This window comes from Rhea pennata, chromosome 4 (assembly GCF_028389875.1).
Source record: "Rhea pennata isolate bPtePen1 chromosome 4, bPtePen1.pri, whole genome shotgun sequence".
Taxonomy (NCBI): Eukaryota; Metazoa; Chordata; class Aves; order Rheiformes; family Rheidae; genus Rhea; species Rhea pennata.
Genome location: NC_084666.1, coordinates 70,505,246 through 70,525,080, shown reverse-complemented (window position 1 = coordinate 70,525,080; position 19,835 = coordinate 70,505,246). Strand labels below are relative to the sequence as shown.

At 38.6% G+C, this 19,835-nt stretch overlaps 1 protein-coding gene across 2 annotated transcripts in view; it reads left to right on the top strand.

The window, feature by feature from the left end:
- Window positions 1-19,835, top strand: part of CCSER1 (coiled-coil serine rich protein 1) — a 621,814-nt gene that overhangs the window by 67,604 nt on the left and 534,375 nt on the right. For both annotated transcript variants that reach the window (XM_062575026.1, XM_062575025.1), the window contains exons 2-3: window positions 249-1,592; window positions 4,166-4,353. In XM_062575026.1, the coding sequence (XP_062431010.1) occupies window positions 293-1,592; window positions 4,166-4,353 (1,488 nt within the window). In that variant the 5' untranslated portion in view covers window positions 249-292. The remainder of the gene's footprint in view (window positions 1-248; window positions 1,593-4,165; window positions 4,354-19,835) is intronic.

Below are 19,835 nucleotides of genomic sequence, written 5' to 3'. Positions count from 1 at the left end.
GTATATTTTATGATACTGCATATCTCATGTATAGAGTATGTTTTGAGCTACATCTTTTGCATGACTGTTGGGTTTTCAGGGCTACAAATTGTAAGTTGCTTTGTTCTAAAGACCTTCAATAATGTATTTGCAACAAATTTTAGCTGTACTTAAAAATGCTCGTGATGTCTCATGTATCTAGATTGACTAAAAGCCTGCTCACTTGGACTTCAAAGCTTAATTATTCATCTTTCTCTCTCTTATCCCAGATTAGTTTATTGGCTGCCAAGAGCCACAAATACCTCAGGCCCTGATGGGGGACTCCGGATCCAGGAGATCGACTCTAGTATCTCGGTTGCCAATATTCAGGAGAAGTATCAGCCGTAGGCACGACTCCCTTCCTTCCTCACCTTCCTCTGTTGGTGTCCACACATCCTCCCCTTCCAGCACTAACTCCAGCACAGGGAGCACAGGAAAGCGCCGGAGTATATTCCGTACTCCTTCCATTAGCTTCCATAACAGGAAGGGGAGTGAGCAGAAGGCTGACTCTGCTAGCGAAAATGTTAACATCTCAAATGGTGCCCAGACTTCTCTCAGCAGCTTTCAAAAACTAAGCCTAGAGGAACACGTTAAAAGCCGAGGGAGGCATTCAGTTGGCTTTGGCAGCTCACGTAGCAAGAAGATAACAAGGTCTTTAACAGAGGATTTTGAAAAGGGAAAGGAACCCTCAACTAATAAGAACGTCTTTATAAATTGTATAAGTTCTGGGAAAAATGAGGGCGATGATTCTGGCTTTGCAGAGGAGCAGAGTCGGTACTCCGTCAAACAATCCACACGAAAACTTCTCACTAAATCTTTTTCATCGCACTACAAATTTTCCAAACCAGTTCCACAGAGTCAGTCAGTTTCATGTGTGCAACAGTCTGGATGCTTGTTGGAGATTAAATCGTACGCTGAAAGCGAACCTCTAATGGTGAAGTCCTCTCCACCGTGTTCTGCTGAGACGACCGAATGTGCGGGAAGTTCACTGCAGTCCCCACTGCTTTCTGCTGACCTCACAGCAGCCCAGACCCCCTCAGAGTTTGTAGCCCTGACGGAGGATTCTGTTTCGGAGGTTGATGCTCTGCCTATCAGTGGAAATGGAGTGCTGCTCACAGAGGATTTTGACCACAATGTCTCTACCTCTCGGATCTTTTCTAATCCTGCTGCTGCTCATGTGAGGGAAATGGATCACATGGAAAGTACTTGCCAATCTGCTGGTGTATCTCCTGTGAGTCATGCAAGCTTATGTAGCACTGAATCTAATACCTTATTCAAAACCTCTGCTGCTAATCAAACACAAGTATCGTTGCAAACCAATGAACTACCTATTAAAGATTCCAGGCACGTAGGAGAAATTAACTCAGCAAATGCAAGTTTAGAGACATTTGTGTTGAATCACAGAGATGAACCGGAGATGTGCTCTCCGAAAGCACGGGGGTTAAGTGGGGACCAAGATGAAAGAACGCTATCTAAGCACATAAGAAAAACAACTCCTGTAACGGAGTTTACATCATATTCTGAACCTCAGCCATTTAAAACACAACAGGAATGTGAAACAAACCATTCTAAAGGTATGTCATTTTTTTTTTTTTTTTACTTTGTAGTGTTGCCAGTGCTAGAAAGTTCAAAAATTCTGACTTGTGCTTTCCCAAGCACATGTTTAATTCAAAATAATGAGCAGAAATGAAACACAAGTGTTTTTGTTTTGTTTTTGTTTTTTGAGTTCATGTCTCATGGTTTACTAACCCATCAATGTTGGTAGCTATGTTTTCTGTGATGGAACATGATTTAAAGATGTACCGATTCTCACCTCTTGTTGAAGACTGAACCTGGGGTGTTTTTGAGGCATGCCTATTAAGAACTTGCATCAAAAGGTTACATTGTTACATTGTTTGAGAAGGAAGCATCACTAGAGAAATAAGCCTCCTTTCATAGTCTGATTATGAAAGATAACACAGGTTTTCTTATATCGGTGTGAGTTTCAAAGGTTCCTAACTTTTGCTCACTGTATTCAAACAGTGTTATTGGCTAACTTAGAATGGATCTTACTGTCGCAGATAGCTAGATTCTGTTTCCATCTGAAATAACATTGTGCAGATTTTCATTATATAATCTCTGAAATGGACAGAGTTAATTATCATCAAATTTTCTTATTGAGCTTTTGATTTATTAAAAGTAGTTTGAAGTGTTTGGGAATATTAACAAGATTAGGTGGAAAGGCTGTGTCTAGAAATCACAACCTGGAGAGCTGCAGATAAATAAAGGCACCAGGCCTTTCAGTGAAGGACACCTTTTAGGTGACATTTAGCTCTGATAGTTTGTCTCAGAACAACCTAAAGACTGATGTACTTTTTGTGTAATCGTGGGGCTGCTTTGGGGCATGCTAGAATTTGTGAGAGATTACAAAACTGCTTTCTAGAGTTAGTATTAGATGAGTGTAAATTTGTATGAATTAATACCCATCTTTTTGTTTAGACATCTGGATATGTAGCCTATATATGTATGTATTTGTGTATGGAAGCCTGCATTTTGAATTATTTGATCCTGCACAGGTTTTATTGGTTATCTTGTACATAAATGGCAACATGAAGTTAAATTAAACCACCAAATTAGCTTTCTGAAGTGAAGTAGTGCCTTTTAATGAAACTTAGTCCATAAGGACAAAAAATATTTCCATTTGTTATCTGTCCTGAATGCTTTCTTTGGTTTTCCTTGCAAAGTTAGCTCATCTTTGAATGAGTTCATTCTGACCGTGACTTAGAGTGGAGTAGTTATACTGCAGAACAATATGGGAGCAGTTCAGTGACTTTGAAATGCGTTTTGTATTCCTTTTCTAAAATGCATGCATGAGCAGAAGGGTATATATTTAATCTGTGCATCTGGAAGGCAGCACACTGGAGCTGAAACTGCAGTAGAGAGACTTCTGTAGATGGGACTTGTGTTCACAGAATCAGTAGAGCAAATACTTCAAAAGATACAAAACTCTTTACCAGTTTTTATAGTATTATAGTCCTGTCCAAAATGCAATTCTTCTCAACTTCTTTCTTCTGTAGTGAAAAATACATTTAATATTGGGAACTGAACTATAGAAGGGGGCCATTAAAATAGACATAAAATCCACTATATATGAAGTGAACAAAATGTAGATGCTGTTATGTGATATTCAATAATATATACTTTAAGTAGTTGTGTCAGTTGTATACAGACTATTTTGGAGGAGTGTTTAGTACATTTGGTTTTGCTAACAGTATTTAAAACCAAATGTGAAACCAAAAATATTTCTGTGTGTTTTCTTTTGGTAATAGATATTGTCACTTTCATAGCTGGTCTCATATCTACATTTAATTGTAGATAACACAGTGAACTTGACATTACTGTATGAGTGGGTATGCCAAGTTATATATTTCTTAATATACCTTTAGAAACTTCTACGTGATGATAGCTTTTTTGAAAAGCCTTAGAAAAATGTCTATTCTCTTTCCAATTGCAAAAGAAGATAAGATTTTGTGTTACATTTATTATACTATTATACTTTTCTCTTTCCCCATCCCTAAGTTTGCCCAACCACTGCAATACCTATTTTTTTTCCTCTTTCCCGATGTGTTGTTTGACTGTAGTTGGGAAATGATACTCGGCCTGCTGACTGCAGGAGAGCCCTAATGTAGGGCTGACCTAGGAAGGCTGCACAGAAGCAAAGACCAATGTGTATCATTGTCTTATGCAGTGGTAATGTGGGGCTTGCCTGACGACAACCTGGACTTGCTTTGAGACACAGGGTAAGACAGGTTGGATTTTGCATCAGTGATAGTTTCTCTGATGGATTTTACTGGGCAGGAGTTTGGAAGTGTCCTAGAATGAAGAGGGAAAGAAAAGGAAGGAGTGAAGGTCCAGCTGGATTCCTTGAAGAAGTGGACTGAGCATAACACTCAGTGGGAGATGAACACTGAAGTGGTGGCCTTGGGTTGCACTTTTGTCTGGATAAGCTAGATCCACTTTTTCCAAATTACCTAAATAATTATTGCTGTAACACTGCTAGCTGTTCCCGTTCAGTGTAAGCATTTCAAGCACAGTGGTGTTCTCCTTAATAAAATATTTGTAGAAGATAATTTTTTGTGGTAATTGCTGATTGCTTCTTTGTCCATAGTTGATCTTGCCAATAGCTTCAGTCCATACCGAGAAGGGAGATTTATTGAGAAACGACTGAGATCCTCTTCAGAAGGTACTGCTGGAAGCAGTCGGCTGATCATAAAACCGAAGGATGGAAACATAGAAGAACTTAACAGTCTACGAAAGCAGAGAGCAAGTTCATCTTCCTCAAAAATGAACAGCATGGTGAGTTTATTCGCATACGTGTATGTTTTTCTGTGATTACTGTAACTATAATAAGCACCAGCTTTACAAATAATGCCCGGGAATACAAAACATTGGCTCAGGCTCATGAAATGTAGTCTAGGCTCAGGTACAGAAGTAAAAAGCTTTTTTCTTCCCCCCCCCCCTTTTTTTTTTTCCTCTCACTCTCCCACTCTGCCCCCTTCCCCCCCCCAAGATTGTGAAAATATGAAAAGGTTTGTATAGTTTCTCAAAGAGTTCTTACAGTCACACTCTGATTTGTCTGAGAATAAAAACAAAGGGAGAGTGAAATGTAGCAAAATTTGGTATGATTACTTCTGTGCTTCAGTGTAGAGTGCCTAATTCACCACTGTTGTGCAACATTTTCCGTGTTACTGTGTTATTTCATGGAACTGTTCCTGGTATGAATTGGAGCAGATTTGGACCAAAAGTTGTATAAAAATTTCTTTTTAATGAGGCAAATTTGAAAGATCCAAATGGTCCCCTTAAAATTTGTGACAAGCTTAAATGCTTTCACTCTGAGCAAAAGACAAGAAAGAGGAAAGATTCTCTTATGAGAACCACTGAGATTCCTTAGAACTGAGAAAGTTTAAAAATGATTAGGTAAGTATGGAAGAGTACTTTAGAAACCTCTTTTGACTGAAGTAAATAGAAGGAAGCGACTGATTTAAGTTTGCTTTTCTATAGCCAGTGAGAATAAACATCTTAAGATGAGTGTAATTTACATATATGCATGTGCACTTCAGTAAGAGAAGCTAGAAACAGCAGTGCTTCTCTTTCTAGCTTAAGGAAATCCTTAAAATGAGTTTTATGGGTGTTATTAGTTTGAAATATTTTATTCAGTGTGTTGACTGAACAAAGGAAGATTCATTTTGTACTCGTGTCTGAAAACCTTTAATTGAAAGAAAAATCCTTACGTTTCTTACTCTTTAGTCTTGTTAACCAGATCTATAAATAGATCTGAAAAGAAAAAGCCCCTTTATATAATAGCTACTATATGGCCATGGTGCAGGACCAAAGGTTTTTCTAAGAGATATGAAAATATCTGCCTTTTGTGAGAAAATTTTTGCAGATTTTTCAGGGATCTGGAACTGGTTGGTCCAAACTGATGTCAGATTTCCAACTGTAAGCTCTTTTTGTGTAATTTTACAGATAAAAATGCAACAGGCATTACTCAGGCAGCTACTACTTCTCTTCTGCTTTGGCTGCTGCTAAGTGTAACATCTTATTTCTTTTCCTCTTGAAACTGGCAGAGATTTGTTCCTGATTGATAACTTAAGAAGAGGTCCCTAGAGAATGGCAGGAAGTTTGTCTTTTGTGAGGATAAATTTCACCTGTATTTCTAGAAGTGTCATCTAAAGATCCTTTGTAGCTGGGCTTGCAAGTGCCTGTTTGGGTGGCAGGAGAACAATTATATCAGTAGTAAGGGTATTCTTACGATGTGTGACCAGCGTACCGCAGGCTTGCTTCTGTCCTGGTGTCTTTGAGCAATAGTCACTAAAACTGCAAGAACAATTGAGCTACTTGGCTCAGTTGTTTCTGACACTTGCTATGTGTAACCTATGCAAAATGTGTTACCTACACCTGAATGAATGACAGGATTATTTGCTTCCTTAGCAGTATCAGATTTTTTTCAGATTTGTCAGTATTGGCTGATTAATTTTATACTTGCCTTTCAGCTAGTAAACAAATTAATTTCAAGAAAGAGAAGTCTTTCTCATGTTTTCTTTTCTAGAGTTTTGCCAGTTTGCCAGATGATCTAGCACAGTAATGTAAAATCTTTGTCAATTAAAAACTTGATTTTTTAAAAACCACAGAATTACTGTACGCAGTGGTACAAGGTAAAGATGTTGTTCAATGACTAGATAGGAGAAGAAATTGTAATACAATTAAACCATATAGTTACAGCATATTTCTCTATTAATGCATATCCAAATATAAGTGAATATCCTAATATGAATGAGTAATATCATATTTTTCAAAACCACAACATCCTGACATTTAAAGGTGGTGTTTTTATGTAGGCATACAGAGCATGATGCAGTTGTACTTCCTGCCCTAAAAAGCTTATTAACCCAGCTCAAGCCTATAAACCTTGTTTGGGTCATTAGGCCCAAGCTATTAGGTAGATATTTGCTTTCATTTAAATAGTTGGCTAGGGTCATGCCTTAGCACTTCATTCTTTTTAGCCGTATGTTAACAGTGCAAATGAGAAGCTGACAATGTCTTTGGGGTCAACAATTGTAAAAATAGGGGGGAAAAGGAAGGGGAGTTGTGATCTGGCACTTTTTTGCATTTCTTTGATTATGAAATCCATTTTTTTTCTTCTGTTAGCAAGATTGCTCACAAATTTATTTGTGATTGCTCATGCTTATTTGTATTACAGTCACAGACCAAGAACTTTTGCATCAACTGTAGGATTACTGTTACCAGTGAATAATCAACATGTAGAATAATTATGTGCTAGGTAAAGAACTGGAGTTGCTGAACAAAAAAATACAAAAAATAATTGGAAACCTAATCCACTTGTATTTGGCAATCTTGTCTGTATTAGTGAATTAGGAACTTTCATATGCCTAGGAAATCATTAATCCCTGTCTTCTGTGGATATTTGTATTCATTTTGTTTAGAAGAAAGTTACCTGAAAATGTTTAACTGATTGCAAGTTCATTTGAGATTACCTGTTTTCCCCTGATGAGGGCAGCATTGCTTTCCAGTTTGGTTCTGTGGCACCAAGTAGTAGTAGCTACAATTCCCATTTTCTCCTGTCATTCAGAAGTCATGTTGCACTGAAGAAGCTTTGTAGCTTGTAAGATGCCCTTTCCTCACAAATTGAAGAAGGTCTTTCAAGACTCTGTTACTTTTCTTTTTGTTGCTGGTAAGCAGTGTGGGATTCTTCTGCTGAGTGGCTAAAAGGCTTCAAGAGCCAGAAGAACTGAGGAGAACTTTTACAGGATATGAGGGGGCATTTCAAAAAAACTCTGTGTAAGTGTGTGCACTTCGCAGCCTTGTAAACAAAGAGCTGAACTGAAACAGATTCATTAGATTAACTACTCAGATTACTAATTACATGTATTTCTGAGTATATATTTTGAAGCAGTTGTTCTTGTAGTGACTGATTAATGCCACAAGATGTCAATATTTGACTAAGAATAGTTTTAGACTTTTGTATTACATAGTAATGCAAAAGATTAAAACTGAAATTCAGGACACGTTTTTGGAACAGTTAAATGTTGATTAGCCCATGCACTATAATAGAACCTTTTCAAATAAACATGTTTGAAACTGATGCAAATTAAAGGGATTCATACTGCCATAGAAAGTCTAGTCATTAAAATGTTCAAATGATTAAGCTGGCATTTACAACTTAAATATTTAGACATGGAGACTAGTTAACTATGCCTGACAAGGCTGGCAGAGGCTGTAGCTGACCTCTCTGTTCTCCACTCAGGTTCTCCTTCTTTCTCAATGTGTAGGATAGGCAAAAAGAAAGAAAATAGAAATGCAAGAAAAATGCAAGACAACATGGTAAAAGAATGGCCTGAAATATGAAACACTGCAACCATACAAAACCAGTGAGAAGAATATAAACCTTGACTGCTGATAGGAGAGAATGTGATTAATGGAAATAAAGCTGAGAATAGTGTGGTCAGACCCCCAAATCACTGCGAGTAAATTCTTGAAGAGCCTCTAGAGACAGAACTCCAGGGAAAAATAAGTAGTTGTGCTAGAACAAATAAAATGAACAGGAGAAATTGAGGATAACTTGAGCAACAAAAAGCTATCTGTCAGTTTTCATAATAGTGGTTGAAGCAGAACGATGACTGTCTCAGACATCATTACCAGTAATAAAAAGGAAATGAAATAATAATAATAAAAAAGCTTCTAATAGGGATTTTGAGATGGTAACTTAAGTCCTAGTCAGTTGCTTGAACTGGATGATCTTAGAGGAAGACATGAATGAAAGTAGCTGTAGGTAACAACAGGATAAAAAAAATACAGGGGACTGTTGGAGATGGTAGATCAGAATGCTTAACTTCAGCGTGTGAGCTGTACTGTGTGGTATGCATACATGTGCATCTGTTTTTAATCTGACTAGAAATATAACTGAATACATGCGGTAGAATGAGACAATCCGTAACTGTTTGACAGTCACAGACTTGCCTTTCTGCCTCCGTGTCTCTCCATTAGAAAGACAGTATTTGATTATCTTTGTGACTGCTCCCCTGTACGCACCTGGCTATCAGCCTATGATCTGCATGAGGAAAAGGATCCTAATCTTTCTGCTTTTTCCTTTCTCTGTGGATTAGTGTTACCGTTATCCTCTATGTTCTGTAGGCCTCCTATCTTTGGACACTGCCTTGAGCACCAATTTTTCTTGAGTTTCGTGTATATGAATCATGTCTAAATATTGCCAGTTCTTCCTATCTTAGATTCAGATACAGCCTGTGGTTTTCATCTCTGCAGGCAGAAATTTTTGTGCTTGTCACAGTGCTGTATCTTCCTCTTTTTTTTGCCTGAAGTGAGGCAGCCTTGCCTACTTGTGTCATTCCAAATAGGATTGCACAAGTTCTTTTTGCGCATTGTGGGTTTGACTGTACCATTTTTTGCATCTTTCCCATGATTTCAGTGTATTAGAGTTTGTTTCCAGTTCAAGGTCTTAAGGTTACCTCAGCTCTTTTCCTCAACTTTGACAGTGATGCAAGTTTTTATTAGCTGCTTGTCAAACTGTCTAACAATTGAATTCGTGCTTTCTCTCACACTGCCTATCATGCACTGGAGTAATTGCTGTTGCCAAAAGAGCACATGTTGTCTTTCTTCATACCATTTTATAGATTTATTATATTTTATTTTTTTCCTTACATTTTTCCTTACATTTTATTTGCACTATGTTTGTTATGTAAGGATACTTTGATTATCTACCATTTAATAGTATACATCAATAAGTATATATAAAAACTGTTGGAATACAGGGTAATATTTCATGCGCTGTCGCAGGATTCGATTTGATAACAGGAGGGAGCTGAATTTGTCAGTCATATGGCAGATTAAACAGAAAATTTGTAAAATTAATGATCAGCTACTACTTTAGTGTAGAGGGAGCTGTCTGTAACTTTGGAAGGACATAAAGGTGAATAAGTGGCACAGAAATAGTGAAATACTAGCAAAAAAATGAGCTACAAATGACTGAAATTCTTACCATATCTTCTGGGGGAACAGAACGGCAAAATATAGGTCACTTTAATGGAAATATGTTATGGCCCCTCTTCAGAATGTCTGTTTTTAATTATTATCTATCTAATTAGCAGTGGTATCGAATTTTTAGCAAGTTGTCTTGAATATATTGTGTGAGTCACTGTGTCTAGATGATGTGGGGTAACTAGCAACTAATAATCAGGTTGCTAGTGTACTGTAGAAGGTGCACTTCCAGTGTTTCTCTGCACTTGCAGAGCAATTATCCAAGCCAATGTGTTCAGATCTATCCCTCGCCTTTTTTATTGGATGTAATGAAGTAGTAGCTAAGTCTGCAACTCATGAAAAGGTTTGCAGTACACACTTTGGCTTCATCAGTATTTGAGTAATCCTGTTATCAAGCATTGGTTCTCCTGCCCCAGCTGCTATGTCACAGGAGAAACAATAGGGTTCTGTGCCCCCATGGGTTTCACTACGTGTACAGCTGAGGCTGCTAGAGGAGCAGAAAAGTAAGAGCTAAAATGATTTTGCTATATTCATCTTCTCTGCACCGGATAACATGATGTTTTGCTGGTATTTGATGAGGTAAAATAAGGTTGGCTGCTAATCTAGATAAAATCAAAGTGATTTTGATATTTGTTCCCAAATTTTCCGTTATTTTCTCCTAGTCTTTTCTCCCTGAGTACGAGCTTGATCTTCTGCTTCATACCTCCCAGCAATTTTTATGGAGCATCCAAAGCAGCGTCTATTTGGAAGATGAAATTTTATGTAATCTGGTGGCCAACGTGTTGGCTGGAGGATGCCATCAAAAATATATAAATTGAATGTTTTATGAGCTTAAGTGTGTGAGCAGTAGGCTTAAAAGTGGAATTAAAGGTGGCTGGTTTTGTGGCCTGTAAATGTGATCTGTAAAGACTTGAGACATTCCAGCTGATGGATACACTCTCCATCTGCAGGCTGTAAACACACTAATAACTGATGTCTTAACAGCAAATAAGCTTCTCCTTTGACAGCCTTTGCTAGGAAGGCAGTGAATTAAAAGTTATGGAGAGGATTTGAGTGCTCAGGGTTTCAGTTCAGATCCAAAAAAGCCAAAGCAACCTTTTTCAGATATTAAAAAAGTGTTATAAAAATACAAACCAGTAAAACAGGATGTCCGTGCACCTTTAATAACCTCTAGACAACCTTCTTTAGGACTAACAAGGTTATGTTTCTCTGAATAACTGCAACCTGTTGTTAAAACTCTGTACATATATTACCTCTAGTATCTGTGATGTTCACACAATTTCTTTTCTGTTGTTAAATGGGCTTTAGGTTTTGTTCTGTCATTGAATTATGAGATTTCTACTTAATTCAAATTCATTTCTGCTGTGTTGATCTTCTCAAGGGAGAATATTTAGCAACATCAATTCTTACTGAACTGTTCAAGCAAACCCTGTAGGGCTGCAGTTCACCCTTCATGTGAAGTGTACTTGACAGCCTTCATTTATAACTAGCATTGTACTAACGTAACAAGATTTCTTCATTTGCAAAGAATATGGTGTTTTGCCTCTTTCTAGAGGAAACTGTGAAAGCCACTTAAAGCAAGAACTGTTAGGTCTGTTTAGATTAAGGAAAAAACCCAGTGCTATCTAAATAGGATTAAGCCACTGATTGCAGGTAAGTAGTACTTTGGGGCCTCATTTGCTTAATTTGGCACAGAGAAAGCACCTTTCGGATGCTCTAACTATAATAAAGCTTGAAATGTTGAGCTGGGATTTAAGCATTTTGTCTGTGGTTTTTTAGGTCAAGTTAACTAGAAGCTTTTCAGCTAAATACCTTGTGGGAGATTCTGTTGTGTAATATGCGTTTCTTAGCATATTAAGAATACTTAAAAATCAAATTGTAATCATTATACACTTCAAATTCATTCTTGAGATGTAGCTAACAGAAATTACATGAATAAATACTTATGCTCTAATGTACTATGCAGTTCTATAAGGACACAATTGTTATGGTCCAGAAGAGGGTAAACAATAGTTTTAACATTGGTGTAGTTTTTCAAATTGAACACATTTATGTTAATATAGGTAGAAGGTGAATTGAGGTATTAGCGGTTGTAAATTTCAGAGTAAACGTGGTAGTGGATGAATGTGTTGCAGAGTGAAAATAGAACATAATTTGCTCAGTTGACTATGTGATTATTTTCCTCAAAAGTTCAAACATAACAGTACTTGTTATAAATATTGTCTGAATTAATTTACAAGTGACTGGACTTTTAAAGCTACAGATAGTTGTCCTCTATAATGTTTTTTTTTTCTGTTTTCATATTTTTCCTGAATGTTTTGTAGCGTGTTGAGATTTGTAAGCAAATACTGTTGCATTCAGTTCATGGGGTTTTTATGACAAAAGACAGTTCTCTGTTAGGCTTGCTACATCACATTAAGATAAGTAGGCAGCTTGTTCTGAAGCCGCTCCTCCTCTTGAGGTGGTTACATTATTTCTAAGGATTTATTTTCCTGTATGAAGTGAAAGATTGCCTTCTATGCAGAAATATCTGGTGAAGTGTTAAAACCTGAAATAGTGGTCTCTGTTTAAACACATAACTATATTTGTTCAGGAAAAAAGTTGGGTTTTTTTTTCTATTTTGACTTGCATGTTTTAATTTCCTATTCACCATTATGTTTTCCACAAACATGTTCTGAAATCAAGCAAATACTGTTATGTAGTATTGTTGGCAAAGCCTATTCTATGGTCTTCAGTCTGTACATGCAGGCTACTGAGATCTGTGTGTCACCACCCATATGCTATGGCTAAAGAGACACCTCACTTGCGATGAAGATCTTTACCTTCTGTTTGCTGCCTGCCAAGCCATGGGAGTATAGGAGAGGTCAGGGTTTTAGCAAAGATTAAACAGTCCTCCAACAAATCAAATCAATATTCCTTGTCGGTTCTTACTGAATTTTAATCAGTAGTGGAATCACAGAAGAGTTGTGGTTGGGGGGGGCCCTTTGGAGATCTCCTAGTCCCACACACCTCTGCTCAAAGCAGGACCAGCCAGAACAAGTTCCCTAGGGCCATGTCCAGTTGGGTTTTGAATATCTCAAAGAATGGTGACAACAACCTCTCTGAGCATCACTCTTACAGTTTAAAAATACTGGGTTTTTTTGTTTGCTCTTTTGTTTTGTTCTTTTACACCCCCCCCCTTTATTTTCCTGTACTGTATCTGCCTGTACTGGTACATGTGATATTCCTCCCTTAGTGCAGGAGTTGGCATTTCCCCTTGTTTTGACTCTGTGACACTCTTGTTTTGCCTATTTCTCCAGCTATTGTGGTCCCTCTGAATGGCAGCACAACCACTCACTGTTTCAGCCACTCCTGCTAGTTTTGCATCATCTGCAGACTTGCGAAGGTTGCACTCTGTCTCATCATCCAGGTCCTTAATGAAAATGTTAAACATGAATAAATATCTTCTAATATAGCATTACATGTTTTTCTTTATTCCTTCCTCTTCGAGTTGATGGAAGGACTTACGATGTTGTAGTGACAGAGTACGTATTGTGCAGATGTATGGTAAGGGTCCAGGCTAGGGAAGGAGGAGCAGCTCTACAATCTGGATATAGTATACCTTTTTCCCTTTTTCCTTTTTTTTTTTTTTTTTTTTGTCAGCAAATGAGTCTCTTATAGAATGAGATGTCACATGACATAGCTGCAATAAGCAAGTGCTGACAAAGAGAGTAAGTTTTGGATAAGAGTATCAGTCTTGTGTATGATCTGTATCCAGCCTTTCTAGCAAATGCTTGAAGAAGCTGTATACAGGAGAATCTCTGTCTTCACTGTATCACTGAGATCTTAGCTTCTTCGGATCAGGACTACCTCTCTGTTCTGTGTGTAAGTTCTAGCGTAGCTATTTGCTGGTCAGGGACTGGGGTTCCCAGGCATTGCTGCAACACTCCTGACAAATTAGTACCTGGAAGAGAGCTCCACTGAGCGTTACTGATTAGGCAGACCACATCTAACTTAGGTAGCCCCCCCCGTGGGAAAAATTACTTAGCGGCTGGGACAGTGCATGGGGTCTTATATAGCTTATATATTTGATCTGGTTTTGACTTTGGTGTCTGCTGTGGATACTGCTTCTTTAAATTCGCCTGTTAGTTTTGACTGAAATAATGTCTCCTTCCCCCTTTTTTCCCCCATACCAAGACTAAGAAAAATACCCAAATGAAAAAAAAACCCAAATGAGTTCAGAAGATTAAAATTAAAAAAAGAGGAATGGGGTGGGGAGAGATAAGAGTAAGAGGTTAAAATGTAGAGACAGGAAACTACAGGGAATACTGAAAAGAGCTCCTTTGACACCTCCTATTGGTCTCCCAACTCACATAGTGTGCCAGTGGGAGAGATGGTGGGTAGCCACCAGGACCTTAACAAGAGGTTGTGGAGGAGCCAGAAGAGGTAATGCATCCCAGTGTGCTCTCTGCATGTATGTACTAGGATCTCTTTCTCACTGCAGAAGAGACAAGAAATCTGTGGACCCTGAGAGCCATCACTGTCGGACACAAGTTACTAGGCTAGGTGAGCTGGTGTGGCTGACCTTAATATCCTGACTTCAACTATCACTATTGTATTTTAAATAAAAGAAGGGTCTTTATGTAATGAATAAGATATTTTAAAATCTTTCTAACTTAAATTGGATCAGAAAATAATTCTTAATAAAAAAAGTGATTTCGGTTACTTTTATGCACTGGAAGACTGTTGTCACGTTTTTATATTGAGAGGTACACGTAGAGCTGACAGTATTTTTGCAGCTGTAGTATTTCTCAGGCTAGTATGTCCAAATATGTATAACAGGAAAACAGTAAGAGGCAGGTGACTTTTCTGAAAGAGTGAATTAAGAGAAAATTCACTGAAGTTGGAATTTATGGCAAGAGAATATAAATGAAACAGTGTCTTGGTTATTCATCGTGTAGGTCAGATGATTCGCAGGCAGTTTGTGCTCACTTGGTTTTTATGAAAATAGAAGTTGTAAATTGGCCCAGTCTTGTTGGTAGAGTGACTAATTTAGCTCCTATCCTTCATTTTGCAAATCATTTCCCATTGTGTTTATTAGCCTTGCTGTTTTGATAGGTCTTTCAAGTAATGTGGCCAAGAAGCGTCTCATCATAAGAGTTCTCCAGCATGCTTCTCCATGGGTTGCCTCTTACTATTCTTTTGTTTATGTGAGAATAAGCACACAATAAATATTCCTTCCCATCTCCCGTAGCAGTCTGGGGCAGGGTCCTTCTTCCATGCCTTTGATCCCATGTTGTTTGGTATAAAGGAACTTAATGGGGAGAGGAGCTCAGCTGCTTCTCTTGTTTGGTTGTTGTGTTTACAGTCCTCCCTGTCCTGCCTGGTGGGTTGCTGGAGGCAAGGCTAAATGAATGCTTGGTTAAGGATGTGTCAGCAGCTGGAAAGCTGGCTGCAGACCTGAAAAGCTTGCCATTTAGAACAAGAGTGTTTTCTGATTTGAAACCAGCTAATTTAAAGACTCAAGTTCACATTTAGCATGGTATGTTACTGATAGGCATATGGAAGTTAGGTTTGGGAATAGTTGTCTAGATTAATCCACCTTATAAAGGAGAAAGAGGCAAAGATATATCCTTTAAAAAAGGAATGGAACATTAGAGCACATCTTTCTAATTCAAAGATAATATGCGTTCATACCATTTGTTCAGCAAAATTAATAAAATTCATTCAAGTAATTTAGGTTTAGTGAATGTCTTAGTTTTATTTTCTAACTTTTTGTAGCTCATGGAATAGGTGTTTTCAATATTTAAAAAAAAAAAAAAAAAAGAGGCACAAAACCACAAACTTCTCTGAAATTAATACTATCTTAAATTTGGAATTTACCTGGATAGAAATGTGTGTATTTGTAATTGAAATCTTGATACAGAAAGAGATGTATTTTGTATTCTTGTCCTTTGAGAAGCTTACTTGATTTTGAAGAATAATGAGGTCAGATACTTGTCTAGGGTTTATAGTTACAAAAACAGTCTGGATAGCTGTTACAATCCAAGACTGATTGTCAGTTGTAGGAACCATGGCACCTGAAAAGTAGTAGAAGCAATGCCATGCAATGAATTATTCCATTTAAAATGCAGTGTTTGATGCCAAAGAAAACCTGAGGAGGGAAGTCAAAATGTTTATAAACAGCCTGCCTCAGGATCTTAAATATTTGAAATGGAATGGTGAGTTTTAATCAATACAAGGCTAGTGGAAGATTGTTTACCAAAGTGCAGTTCTGGTGTTTGCTCAGGGTGAAATTTCTTGGGCACTTCCATTTTTCTCAATTAATTGTTTTTTATTCATGTGCGTGTTTTCAGTTACTCCCACACATCCACCTTACTATGTCTGATGCTGTAAAATAGACAGCACTATGGCAGAACTCATGTTGTCTACTAAAAGTGACTCCTACGTGATTCTTCACCCAGTAACTTTTTATAATGTATTAAGTGAAATCAGTTTAGCTTTGACTGACAAAATTAGAATTTTGTATTTGCATGAAAAATCTCCTGGCATCTTTTTTGGCATATTGTATTTTGGGGGGAAAAACAAAACCCACCAGCTTGACTTAGTTACTATAACTTGAAATGATCAAATTTTAAGTGTTTGGAATAAATTTTAAAGAAATTATCCCAAAGTAAGCATTTTGAAATTTATCTTGTATCAACTAAAGTAAATGAATAGTGAGATGGAGTGCTTAGCTAAATGAAATTCTTTTTACAGATCTGCAGACTTGGCAGATACTTTTGGAATCCCACTCCCTATTGGAGTGGAGGGGGTGGACATACAGGGAAGTGGGAGAACTGATCCAGAAAAGAACGAGGATGATAAATGGTTAGGACTTACGGTACCAAAGCCTGTGCTCCAGTAAGAAAACGGGGAGGATTATGAAGCATTGATAATTAGCAAGAAAGAGCTGGATGTAACAAAACTGGGGTTAAGTATGGGATGAAGTTCACTGCAGGTAATGTGGAAAAGGAAATGATTAAGCATCAGTAACAAAAGAAGTTTACAGGAAACTTGGGAGTAATGGACCTTTGAGAGCAAGAGCATGGGAAACAGATTAACAGGAGCTGAGAAGGAGAGGGAAGAAGTTTTATTTATTTATTTTTATTAGACAGGACTACAGGGAAAAGCTGGGAATTAAAAAGGTCAACTGCCAACAGAAATGATTGCCAAGAAATGTTCGTAACCTTTTTGTTACCTGAAGTATTGAAATCCAGGAATTAAAGTTTCATTTTCCGTGAATATTCTGTCTAAGGAGCATTGTTCAGAGGAAAGTAAGGCACCCTGTAAAATATGCATTGTTGGCAACAAACCGTCAGCCATTTCATCTGAAAGAGGAAACTAATGTCATTTTTCTGCTGTAAGTGCAGCATTGTGCACAGTAATGTAAGTCTTTTTGTATTTTCATTAGTCACATGTTAAGAGAGCTTTCCTCCAGAATGAAATAAGAAGTTATCATTTCTGTCTTTACTTTTTAAGGATAGATGTGATATGGAAAGCAGTTTGATCTTATTATCAAAACTGTTTCTTTTCTTTTGAAATCTTTTACGTTATAGGAGCCTGTAAAAGAGGGGAGGGAAAAAAGTAAGATTTTTGCATCTTGATTCATAGAAATTTATGCTTATGATTTCCATTCACATTAACTCTGATGAGAGTTAAATCAGAGTATGCATAGCACTGAATTTTTTCTTAATTTGTTAATACAAATCTTTTTTCACTATAAGTTTTTTCCTTTCTGATGTGAGTTATACATTCTTTTTGTGCTAGACTGCAATACTTAGCTTTTCCATATCATTTTAACATTAGCAGGTTTAGCTTGGTTGGTTAGAGTGTGGTGCTGCTAATGCCAAGGTTGTGGGTTCAATCCCTGTATGGGGCTGTGCTTGAAGGTTGGACTAGATGATCTCCAGATGTCCCTTCCACCCTTATGATTCTATGATTTTATCCTTCTACCTGTGATCTTGCTCATGAGATGCAGGGCTGCCGCTGTTCCCAGAGTTGTTGTTTAGGCTCCACCTTTCTGCCTACAGTTCATGTATTCTTTAATCTCTGATTAAAACATACTTGATGAATGGATTCATAAAATGATTTGGCAGTCTTTGAGATATTTAAAAATGCTAATGTGAAACAGTAACGCAGACTTACAAGCTTTCAGAACAAGTCTGAGGTGAGCTAAATGGATTTAGACAAAAAGAAGACAAACGATCACTAAAAAAATCAAGCTTCTGAAATGAGTTCTCTGCACCTAATGCCTTAGTATTTCTAAGGAATTATGAAAAGCTGTTGTACCTCCTGTTTTTCATACCATCTTTCTAGTTTATTAACCCTATGCTTCAGGGCTTCTGATAGTCAGGGAATTACATGGTCAAAAAATAACCAACAGCTGGATAAATTGACCTTGATTTGATTCACTGTACTTATGTCACCACCATGCAGGGAGTGATGGTGGCAATGGGGTATTTGGTAACTGAGATCAGAAAGCAGAAAAAAATACTTTTTAAATATCACTGTTAACTTAAAATGCACATTAAACTGCAGCCTCAGGCTGGAGAAGAGTGATTGTAGCTGGTGATACAGTATTGTATTAGATGGCTCTCTTAGTGATAGAAGGATTTTCTGAGGTACTTAGCTGATATGTCTTGTTTACACCTACACTATTAAACCAATTGCCAGATGTGGAGTCACGACAAATTTTTTTTCCTGGGTCAGACAAATTAACTCTTTGGACACTTTTACTTTCACCATAGCTTAGAGTGTGGTTCTTTGCATTCCTATACTGGAGGCAGAGTGCACAGTTGTTAAAGAGTATGTGGGAAGAAAAATGAATAAAGGAAACTGGGAGAGAAGCTGACTATTGCAGATCACCTTTTTTTCCTCCATGTGCTTAGAGATGCCATCCAGGATGAGCTGTTCCATCACCTTTTCAGGGATGGAGGTAAGGCTGACTGGCCTGTAATTTCCTGGATCCTGCTTTTTGCCCTTTTTGAAGACTGGAGTGACACTGGCTTTCTTCTAGTTCTCAGGCACCTCTCCTGTTCTCCATGACCTGTCAAAGATGATAGAAAATGGCCTAGCAAAACATCTGCCAGCTCCCTCAGCACTCCTGCTTGCATCCCATCGACCAAGGGAAAGTATGTCTTTCTCCAGACTTTCTCTCTCATCTCCAGGCTCTGCGATTCCCGATGGCTGCCCTCAGCAGCAAAGGCAGCATTCGGTAACGCTGCCTTCTCCGTACCCTTCGTTGCCAGGGTCCCCACCCCATTCAGCAGCAGGCCCACGTTCTCCCTAGTCTTCCTTTCGCTACTCGTGGAGTTGAAAAAGCCCCGCTTGTTGTCCTTGACGTCTCCTGACAGATTTAACTCCAAACGGGCCTTAGCCTTCCTCGTCGCATCCCTGCATACTCTGACAGCATTTCTATATTCCTCCCAAGTGGCCTGTCCCTTCTTCCACGCTTTGTGCCTTTCCTCCTTTTGTTTGAGTTTTGCCAGGAGCTCCTTGCTCACCCATGCAGGTCTCCTGCCCCCTTTGCCTGACTTCTCACTCATAGGGACACATCGATCTTGAGCTTGGACAAAGCAGTGCTTGATTGTTAACCAGCTCTCTTGGACCCCTCCTTCCTTCTAGGACCCTAACCCACGGGACTCCTCCGAGTAGGTCCCTGAAGAGGCCAAAGTTTGCTCTCCTGAAGTCCAGGGCTGCGATCCTACTTACTGCCCTGCTTCCTCCATGCAGGATCCTGAACCCCATCTCAAGGTCACTGCAGCCAAGGCTGCCCCCAACTTTCACGTCCCCAACCGGTTCTTTGCTTGTCAGTACAAGGTCCGGCAGCACACCTCCCCTCATCGGCTCCTCCAGCACCTGTGTCAAAAGTTATCGCTGATGCTGTGCAGGAGCCTCCTGGACTGTTTGTGCCTAGCTGTGTTGTCTTCCCAGCAGCTGTCAGGGTGGTTGAAGTCCCCCATGAGAACTCAGGATATGTGACTGTGAGGCTACTTCCAGCCGTCTGTAGCAGGCCTCATCGACTTGCTCTTCCTGGTCAGGTGGCCTGCAGTAAACACCTACAGCAGCGCCCCCATGTTAGCCTGCCCTTTAATCCTTACCCATAAGCTCCCTACTCGTTCTTCATCCGTCCCTAGGCAGAGCTCGATACACCCCAGTTGAGGTCTCACATAAACAGCAACTCCACCACTTTGCCTTCCTGGCCTGGCTTTCCTAAAAAGCAGGTAGCCATCCATGACAGCATT